Here is a 10,471-nt window from a genome sequence, read left to right on the forward strand (position 1 = left end):
TTTTGAATATAGTTTATTCTGTCTTGAGTCTGAAATAAATTAGTAGATAAAAAATTAAAACATTAACAGACTTCTTCAAAAGCAAAGAATGTCAGAACATGCATTTTTAGGTCTTTTCACGTTCGTTTTCTACTTCATCCAAAAATATTCAACAAGAAAAAACCTTTTTAAAAATAGTTTCAATGTGACCATGAGTTCAAACATCTGTTGGATTCAGTTCTGCCCACACTGTATATGTGACATGATATGACATGTATGAAGTCAGGCCTGGTTTACTCATGCACATATTGAAATAAAGCAGACAACACATTAGTTACTAAACCCATGCAGTGCATTACAGGACATGGCCTACATAAGGTCTTTATCAAAGCTTACAGGTTACAGGTTACAAAGACAGAACACACCTTCAGAATATTTGTACCTGTGAGTTACATTTGATGAGTTAATGTAAACAACTCCAAGGCCAAATAAAAACAGGTTGAGTTTCATTCTTATGTTATCTATAAGGAAGTCAGCAACGTCAATATACTTGTGTCATACCTTACAAAAGCTACAGGATTAAGTAAGGTCATAAGCTGCTAACCTTGATTGAAACTTAAATCTATGGATACAGACGTATAATGTTTTAAATAACATTTTTAAGGGTTCTCTTTAACATTCTGATGCTTTATGTATGGCCAGAGTGAACCAGAGTGTTGAATGCTCTAACAAGAGGTAGCTGCAGCATTGTTTACAGACTGAAGTGTGGTTATTTATCAGTTATCGCAACGTGAAGTTAATTTGATCCAAAAATACAAGTTAATAAAAGTACATCTTACTTTAAAGCCAACTGATTTCTGTGAATAGACCAGATTATTCAAAGGCTATTGCATATCCAGTTGGCAGTTAGCACAGCATTGAGCTAGCATTGCTATTAGCATGCTAAGTATACCAAGTATAATATGCTCAACATTAGCATTAACATCTTATAACTGTTTTTGGGATACATGTATACCTGTGTGAACTGGGATCAAAATGCTAATATTGTTGCCTCAAGGGAGCAGAGTTAGCGCCTATGACTCATGTTTAATATTTGGCTTTTGAGATCTGACTGAAGCCAAAAAATAGTAATTAGTTGATGTAACAAAAAAAAAGCATTTAAAAGGGTTTATGAACTTGTCTCTTGATGCTAGCTCAGAGCTAACAGATAGGAACCAGTCACAATTGATGTGCATCTTGTGGTTTAATGTTCTGATCTAGTTAAGCTAGTTATAATGGCATAGGATGTTTGCAAGTTAGCCAACAAGATTATGCCAAAAAAAAATTAAGTTTTAGGCATTTGAGGTGATTTAAATCCTGTAAAGTTTGAAACTGGAGGCTATAGTCTCCAGTTTGAGATTAGCAAACTGACTCTGAAGTTGTTTACGTCAAGGTAGCATGCTAGCTTCCAACCACGACTCAGCAGAAATGGACACTCAGTTGTCATTCTTAAAGAATAGATTCAGTGGCTCTGCTTGACCTTAGAAACAAGTAAAGCTGCACATTTAGTACCAAAAGAGGCAGCTTTGATTTCCTGTAGGCCTAAAGATTAAACACGCAATAGACTGCTAGCATATCTAGACCTCCAGTGTTGTTGTTTTCCTCCTCGTGGATCAATGGTGTTAACTAACAGCACAAATGAGGCTGTTATGTCAAAAACAGCACAGTGTCTGTAGACATGTTAATCTGTTCAGGTCTGTTAACCTTTGTGTGGGGACAGCTGATAACCTTTGTTAGCTGTTGTGTTAGCTGAGCGCTAATCTGAGGAATGTATGATTGACAATGTACAGCATCTGAAAAAAAAAAGCCTCTGTTGCTTCTGCTGCAAACAAAACTACATTTACTTTACCATATTTTGCTTATAGAATTTGAGCATTAATTTTTTCAAACACCTCCACCTCTGCTATCACCATTTACAGTCAAGAAAATCAGCTGAAGTCATCTATTTTTATGAAGTTGTTGACTGGTTTCCCAGAGATTTAGTTTTGTCTTAATTAAGAGATGCTTAACAACCAGACTTGCACACTCACACAGGAAGTGTTTAGTCAACTCCTGTCATGTGTCCTTCTTGAGCAACTCCATCAAGTCACAAAAGCATCTGCTGAGGATGCATGTCTGCTTTCTGATTCGTGCAAATGTGAGGAAAATATGTATTCTCAGCCTAATGTATGGCATGACTTCATGACCACAGGGTTGCAGAGAGACAGTTTGGGAACACCATGCACTCTGCATGTGACAGCTAAAAGATATGAATCATTACACAGACGGTCAAAGCATTGTTGAGTGGTAAATGTAAGAATACTGGTGTTCAGTTTGGTAGAATTTTCAATATTTGATGTATTTTTCTTAGTATGTGAGCATGTTTTACCTCCATGTTCCTCTTCTGAAATTTTAACCATTGGCTAATTTGTCCAAAGACTGGAAACAGCTCTACTTAGCTCTAAATATTAGCTCCTTTGAAAGCTCAATAACTTTCTAGACCTTATTAAATTTGTACAAAGACCAAAGGCAGGTTTGTAGAAGATCTTGGTCCCTAACTCCTGTTAATGCTAAGCTATGCGTTGCTTAAGTACTTTACCTAAAGCCAGAAAGCCTGGCATAAACCACCAATCCAGAGAACTTAGTTCCAAAGTTTATTTTGTTTGTACAAAGGTTGTATACAAAGGTGAGATACTTAAAGTATGTAAGCATAAGAAATTATTTTTCATGACTTAAAATAATCGAAATTCATACCTTGTCTCTTGTACTCTACTCATGTTTTCATTGATACAAAGGAAAAAGGATCCAAACCTGCTGTTTGTACGTTAACAGCCCTCCCTGTTCAAAGTTTCAAAATCTTATCAATCACATGAGAATCGACCCTGATTTACTCAGACTGTGACAACACATCCAGGAAGTCCTCCTGCATGTTCATTACCTTGAACAGTCGATGGTTTCTATACATGTTATCTTGCCCTTTGCAGACCAGTGTTATAAACCTAGAAACGAAGTGTTTATAACGAGCTTTACACAATGTTTGCACTCTGTAGGAGCGGTTGTCATAATTTTGCTCAGCTTCATGCTCTCTAAAAAATCTTTAGGGTCATTGTTTTAAACTAACTCTGGCTTTGAAAAAAAGATGACTCAAGCTTGTACAACTTTGCGACCCGTTTAGAAAGATTTCCACCAGCCTTGAAAGACTTCACATGAAAAGATATGTTTTCTGCACACCAAACAAAGGCTCAGTAAATAAAAGGATTTTGAAGTGTCATTTCCCGCAGTAGCTCAGGCTTCAAGGCCCCTTGTGACCCCTTTCCAGCCCACCCGACCCCAGTCCTGCGTAGGCTTGCTTAGTAATCCCTCAGTTTCAGCCACCAAGGAGCCAGTGGACTGAAGTCATTGGACAACATCTTAAGTTGTTGTGTAGTGTTCCAGTACACCTCTGTCCTTGCATTCATGTGCCCTTAACAAACCAGGTCACACTGAGAAACTAGGCCAAGAGACTGCTAAATGGAATAACCAGGTTTTCATTTACAGGCGGAAACAGATTTGTTTAGATTTCTGAATTTACATATAATACCATTGATTTATTGATCTTAATTTTTTGCAAGCGATACTTTCACTGACTGAAGTCTAAACTGTTTATACAAAAAAGTTGATAAGAAGTCCTGGTTACACATCTGCAAGGCCAAAGAGTTGACTTTCTCACTTCCTTCAGGAGATCAGGTTACACTGAGTGTCAAGTCAGACTGCAGGAAGCAGGTTTCTTTGTTCCCTACTTTCCAGTGAAGAAATAAAATTACTGCAGTAAGACGACACCTTTCTTAGTAATTATATGACCATGATGAGTGAGGATGTTAAAGGGGCCAACCACTGAACAACAACGAGTTAAAGTTCTGGCAATGTTGCAAGTACACTGCAAATTATTTGGCACTCATCAAAATTAAAATTCAATACATAACCGAGCTTTAGACGTTTTTTTACTTGTTTTACTTGTTTTTATCAAAGAGTTCATGTCATAATCTTGAACTGAGCATGAACAAGTCTCTTTTGTCTCACTTTGTCAGGGAATCTGAAAATTCAGTACAAAAAAATGTTAAAATGAGCTGAAAATCTAAACTTGTTTCAAGATTCAGTAACACTGAATTTTTTTTTAGGACTCACTAATAATAAATTAGTTTTAACCACCTCAATGGCTCAGCTTTGTTCAAGCAAGTAAAATCAATGTGGAAAAGATAACATACAAAACAAACCACAATTCCTCGAGCAACTGCTTATTTTGCCCATTTTCATGCACAATAATATTTCAAAAACTACATTGATGTTTTTTTCCTTGTCCCTAAAAAATAAACAATACTTTATTTTATTTTATTTATTTATGTATTTATTTTATTTTATTTTATTTGTATTTTTTATTTATTTTTTTATTTTTTATTTTTTCATTATTTTTTATTTTTATTTTTATTTTTTTTTTGGGGGGGGGGGGGTATTTTTTGGTATGGTTACCTATTTTACCTATTGTGCATCAAGAAGTTTATTTTTGAGAATTTGAATCTTCGAATTAGTTTTTTTCTTCTTTTAACAGTAGGTACAGTAACAGTATCAAAGCCTTTTTATTTCAAGATTTCTTGTCAAATGAAACCAACAGATGATTTTACACGTTTAAAGCATTTTTTTTCTAATCAAATTTCGTGTTTTTATCTTGTAATTAGGTTCTCCTTTGTGTTGTAGTTATCAATCGGAAATTAGAATCAGTTCGTTGAAAAAAAAAAAAAAAACATATCCCGGTTTTCTGCAACAATCGTCAAAAAAACATTGTGTACTCTTTCAACCATATACTCCATAGGGGGAGAATCACGTGCAACATCGCATGACGTCATGATACAGGGCGGGGCATATAGGGAATAAACAAGGAGCGGACCAATCAGAGAGCTCCGTCGGGCGTTGGGTATGTGTTAGTCGGGGCTTTATAAACTTTGTGAACCTCGACCGGAGACAGTTGTTTTCTCTCCATCTGCTTGAGGACAAAAGCGACAGTAAGTTTTAATTTAGTATTTATAGTTTTCATACTGGGGTCAGAACTTGAAATAAAAAGGTTTTATTTATCGATGTAGACTGAAAATATCAAGGGAATCCGTGTTAGGGAAATTTTGCGTCTTGTAGGACTAAAATTTTACAGCCGAGTGTCTGTTTTAAAAATAATCATTGAAAGACATATGTCATTTATAATCATTTTTTAACTCTGAAATGCAAACCTTTTAATGCTCTTATTTTAGCTTTAGCCATCTTGTTTCTTTCGGCTGCCTTTGTTGTCGTCGTCCTCCTCACAAGCTAGCTGAAAGCAGCCATTAGCCTGCCTGTTTTTATCGCTTTACTTTAATTCTTTTAATAAACAAATGGCGAAGCATCCACATGTTTTAAATGCATCCGGTGCAGAGGAGGTGTCTTTGACAGCTACCTGTCAGAGTTTTAGTTTCCTTTTTCTTTTTCCTGGTTGTAGTTTCGTTGTCCGGGCCGGGGTTTGTGGTTTTTCCGCAGCAGGAGCTGATCCCGTGACTGCGAACAAAACACCAACAGGCTCGGGAATGTGGCTCAGTTTCCGCAGCACATCTTGCAGGAAAACAAACTTTAAACAACACATGCATCCGCGCTTATTTCTTGCATACAACCCGTATAGTATTATCAACTCTAGCATCGATGATATGTTTTGTTGGGAGGCCCATTATGAGACGAGCAGTCCGGAAATGACTGTTGTTTCGGGAATGTGCATAATTCTCATAACTGCTGATCTCATTCTACATGATTCAACAGAGCAGACGGGAACTATCAAAGACTCCTGTTGCATAATAAATGAAATCGCTCAATTTCCCAGGAAAGCGCTACTTTAGTGTTTATGAGGCCTCCACTAATGATTAAACCAGCTCCTTTGAACACGGTGTCCTAACGTCTTTTCTCTCTTGTTGTGTCCCAGTAGGAAGCCACAATGCTGCCTTTAGCCTTGCTGGTCGTCTGCCTGAGTGCAGCCATGTCAGCCCCCAGCCTGGACCCTCAGCTGGACCAGCACTGGGATCTGTGGAAGAGCTGGCATACAAAGAAATATCATGAGGTATGTATTTCTTTCATTCTAGCCACATTTTTTATGTTGTCTGCAGGATGAGCAGACTGAATGATGAGGATTGTTTTGCAGAAAGAGGAGGGCTGGAGGAGGATGGTGTGGGAGAAGAATCTGAAGAAGATCGAGCTGCACAACCTGGAGCACTCCCTAGGCAAACACTCCTACAGTCTGGGCATGAACCACTTTGGAGATATGGTATGACCACAAAACCTGTGCATATCTCACTAACAAAGCACATATCAGAACTCTTGTTGAAGGTGTTAATACTTGGAGAATGGCACGGTAACTGTGGGAGAAGATAAGGTGAAAAAAGATTGCAAAAGTTTGAGGTGTGGGACGATAGAGTTAAATGAAGAACGGAAACGTGTTTTTCTTTCTCAAGTCAGTGTAAATGTAAAACACATGTCCACACAGAAGGAAGAAGGAAATGGGAAAATAACAACAACTTAACCTTAGGAAATAAAAGAGGAAAAGACAAACTACTTTTATTTAAAAAAAGGTAACATTCAGCCCACTTCAGAGCCTGGATTGACCAAAACACACCTGAAATATGAAAGAGGCACACCTGTTTACAATGTCCAAACACAGCTGCAGAAAATTGTCTGCTTTATAATCTATGTTTTTCTTAAACTTCCTTTAATTTACCTTCACAAGATCGCATTTTTAAGCAAAGCAAACTCTGTAAATAAAACTAAATGCAACCAAATATCATGGCTGTTACAACACTGACAACAATAAGACAACAAACACCTGCAAGTATACACTTCTAATTTGTAATTTCAGCATCAATGATTCATATTTTTCTCTTCCACAGACTCACGAGGAGTTCAGGCAGATCATGAACGGCTACAAGCACAAAGCACAGAGAAAGTCCAAGGCATCCCTGTTCTTGGAGCCAAACTTCCTGGAGGCCCCACGAGCTGTGGACTGGAGGGAGCAGGGCTACGTCACCCCCGTCAAGGATCAGGTAATGCCGGTTTTTAAAACACACACATGCAGGGTCTGAAATGCACACCTCTGTATTTTCTGCAGTGTTGTTAAACATATTTATCATGTTGACGACATGTAGGTGCATAACTCCACTGGTAAAACTGAAGAAAGCGTTGGGGTTTGATGACGAGGCTTTTTTTCCGCTCTTCTATAACAATTAAAACGAATTCAAAGAAGTAGTGACTCACAAAAAAACACCTGAAGCTCAAACATTTCTCACATCACATAGTTTCACCAAAAGGGCTCAAAGTAATTTCCCTCAGCACACATGCATCTGTCACTTTCTTGGAAACACCAATGACTGCACAACACACTCACTTGTTATTGCACTGAAATGCTCCCTCCATATCTAATCACAGCCTCCTATTTTAAATGCTATGTTCGCACCACACATGAGCCAAAACTCCAACGTGACATCAGCTGTCGCAGAAATTTGGTAAACAAGATTACACAACACGCGACTTCGAAAAGTTTGATTGTCACGGTGTTGTAATTGGCAGCACTTTGTCCACAGAAGTTAATATTTTGCAGGGACGGACAGATAACACAGCTGCTATCAAGTTTGTTTTTGTTATCTGTTTTCTCCACACACACACGCCGCTCCTCCTCCTCCTCCTCCTGGCAGCACAGAGCGTCCACTCCAACCCCTCGGTATACATTAACACCCTGTAAGCTGAAACCAGCCCGACCAGCTTACTGTAAACTAGGCCAGGGTGGGGCGACTCTGTCTTATACATTTAAGTGCTGGAGTGCAACGTCCAATCTGATCTTTACTGTAGGAAGTCCTTTATTTCAGCTGGTATTTAGAATCAGACTGCAGCGGCCTGACTAATGCAAAGAAAAGGATTGTTCAAGGCAGGAGTGAGAGATATTTATAGCTCAGCTGCTCTACACTGCAAAAAACTGAAATCATATCAAGTGTTTTTGTCTTATTTTAAGTGAAAATATCTTTTTAGACTTAATATAAGCCACACCCACCTGAGTTGCCCAGAAAAATGTCTTGTTTCAAGTTATTTAAAGACGAAATAAGGTCTGAATTGCTTGTAACAAGTAAAAAAAACTGCCAGTAACAAGAGAAAAGTTACTTGTATTAAGACATTATTCTAGTTTCATGCAAATTTTTTTTCTTCTTTTGGCAGATTTTTGAACCAGACAATTTTATTGACTGATAAGTTGATTTTGGTTAGTGTAATAAGATTATTTTTACTTAAGATAATACAAAAGCACTTGATAAGATTTCATAAGTCCTAAAAAGACCCAACAAACTTCATTCAGTTACCATTTCTGTTCTAGTTTATACTTAAAGATCACTTAAGTAGTCATAAAATCCAAAAGTATTGAGTTTATTGTCAAGAAGAGGCGCAAAAGGAGCTTTCTGCGTTCAACTGATTCGGAATAAATTAATCATAGTATTTCTGAAAACTGTTGCATATGATTGTCACCAACTTGTCTGCGCATCTCTGGATTATTCAGCATCTCAGATTGATTCACAATAAGTTACAAAAACAGACAGAGTTCAAAAGGGAAAAAAATGATAAAGTAATATTAAAAAAATGGTCTTAATTTTTCTAGGCTTTGTCTGCCTTGTTTCACAAACTCTGGAAGTGTGATGTAGTGAGCTTTTGCACCTTATATCATTGACGCTGTTTTCTTTCCTCTACCTCAGGGCCAGTGCGGCTCCTGCTGGGCTTTCAGCACCACCGGAGCTCTGGAGGGTCAGCAGTTCAGGAAGACCGGCAAGCTGGTGTCTCTGAGTGAGCAGAACTTGGTGGACTGCTCCAGACCTGAAGGCAATGAGGGCTGCAATGGAGGTCTGATGGACCAGGCCTTCCAGTACGTCGAGGACAACCACGGCCTGGACTCTGAGGACTCCTATCCTTACCTGGGAACGGTACGGATCTTAAAGGAGAATTCCACAGCTTTTGACTTGTTTTTTACATTTTTTTGGATGCAAAAAATGTTAAGTTGTCAACATGACCCAAACAAACTACCTGCTCATTTATTTATCTTTTTGTTTTTTCTTAGGATGACCAGCCGTGTCACTACGACGCCGCCTTCAACTCCGCCAACGACACTGGATTTGTCGACATCCCCAGCGGTAAGGAGCGTGCACTGATGAAGGCCGTAGCTGCAGTGGGACCCGTCTCAGTCGCCATCGATGCTGGACACGAGTCTTTCCAGTTCTACCAATCAGGTGAGGATCAAAAACCCTCTTTGTGACAGATCTGCCAAATTTTGAGGAGCTTGAATTAAAGTTTTTGTGTTTTCTCTTGAAAGGAATCTACTATGAGAAGGAGTGCAGCAGTGAGGAGCTGGACCACGGCGTGCTGGTGGTGGGTTACGGCTTCGAGGGAGAAGATGTGGATGGCAAGAAATACTGGATTGTGAAGAACAGGTCAGTTATGTTGGTTATATTTAGTCGAACGGGAAGAGTTCAGAGGCTGAGTTTTGATTCTGGTTTTCTGAATTCTGATCAGATCTCAGCAGAACTTCCATCTGACGTTTCTGTTGTGTTTGTTTGCAGCTGGAGTGAAAAGTGGGGCGACAAAGGCTACATCAAGATGGCCAAAGACAGGAAGAACCACTGTGGCATCGCGACAGCCGCCAGCTATCCTCTCGTCTAACATTTGCACAGCTCCTCTTTGTAGCACCATAGTGTTTTTTTTATTGTAACTGCGATTGTTTGGCTGAAAGCCGGAGGATGTAGCTTCGGCGGGAGCGGCGAGCATCGGCGGGAGATCCTGAGACGTGTCGCGAGGAGAGAAAACACTGTTGTTCTAGGGAAATGGCGCCATTTTGTTTTGGCTGGTTTAACGCCACTTTATTTTGTCTGAAGATTTTAGTCTAGTGTTTTATTCTTTGTAAATATGTGTATGCTACTTTTCAGTGAAATGTTAAAACCTGCTTCGGTCATTGTAAATGATTTTTTTTCTACTTTTACTGTGATCAATTAAAGTTGTCAAACACTATGGAGGTGTTCAGAGTCTTTTCTGGAAGAACACAGTAAATACAGCACAGTTTGCCTCGTGTATATGTGAAGCTCTTTTATTCATTTAATTCAGCTAAAAATAAAAGTAAAACCCGTTCAAGTTGGGTAAGCTTTTCCACAATCGTTGCCTGATGACCTTTTGTGTTTATATTGCTGTGAAAACATATGACGTTGGCTCACAGGTGCACTCAATAAGGATTATCTTGTTTTTCCAACCTGTTGCCAACAAACCTTAAAAAAAAATCAACTCAAAGCTACAAAGATAATTTCATGTGTGATATTTCTGGTATTCAGATATCATAACGTGGCCTCCCGCTGTAATCCTACACGCCGGTCTGAAATGTTGAGAAAGGGTCATGTGGTCTTGTGAAAAAGGAGCC

General features: G+C 38.7%; 1 protein-coding gene across 3 annotated transcripts; it reads left to right on the plus strand.

The window, feature by feature from the left end:
- The first annotated feature begins 549 nt into the window (after nt 1-549).
- ctsla (cathepsin La) lies at nt 550-10,029 on the plus strand. Of its 3 annotated transcripts, none has more exons than XM_074670031.1 (8): nt 550-555; nt 5,972-6,103; nt 6,185-6,307; nt 6,927-7,079; nt 8,769-8,993; nt 9,128-9,296; nt 9,380-9,497; nt 9,627-10,029. In XM_074670031.1, exons 2-8 carry the CDS (start codon nt 5,981-5,983, stop codon nt 9,724-9,726), a joined length of 1,011 nt encoding a protein of 336 aa, XP_074526132.1. In that variant the 5' UTR covers nt 550-555; nt 5,972-5,980; the 3' UTR covers nt 9,727-10,029. The 3 variants fall into 3 exon arrangements, with proteins under 3 accessions (XP_074526132.1, XP_074526130.1, XP_074526131.1); XM_074670029.1 differs by lacking the exon at nt 550-555 and adding an exon at nt 4,877-5,033 and having other exon boundaries at nt 5,969-6,103; nt 9,627-10,028; XM_074670030.1 differs by lacking the exon at nt 550-555 and adding an exon at nt 4,904-5,033.
- Nucleotides 10,030-10,471: the final 442 nt, after the last annotated feature.

Source organism: Halichoeres trimaculatus, unplaced genomic scaffold (genome assembly GCF_033239565.1).
Source record: "Halichoeres trimaculatus isolate MK-OKI-2021-1 unplaced genomic scaffold, fHalTri1.1 fHalTri1_scaffold_5, whole genome shotgun sequence".
NCBI lineage: Eukaryota > Metazoa > Chordata > Actinopteri > Labriformes > Labridae > Halichoeres > Halichoeres trimaculatus.

Excerpts from the sequence above, each read along its gene's own strand:
- ctsla (XM_074670031.1), top strand. The coding sequence starts at position 5,981 with ATGCTGCCTTTAGCCTTGCTGGTCGTCTGCCTGAGTGCAGCCATGTCA. Across the intron at positions 7,080-8,768 it reads TCACCCCCGTCAAGGATCAG|GGCCAGTGCGGCTCCTGCTG; the intron begins GTAATGCCGGTT and ends CCTCTACCTCAG. Across the intron at positions 9,498-9,626 it reads TACTGGATTGTGAAGAACAG|CTGGAGTGAAAAGTGGGGCG; the intron begins GTCAGTTATGTT and ends GTTTGTTTGCAG.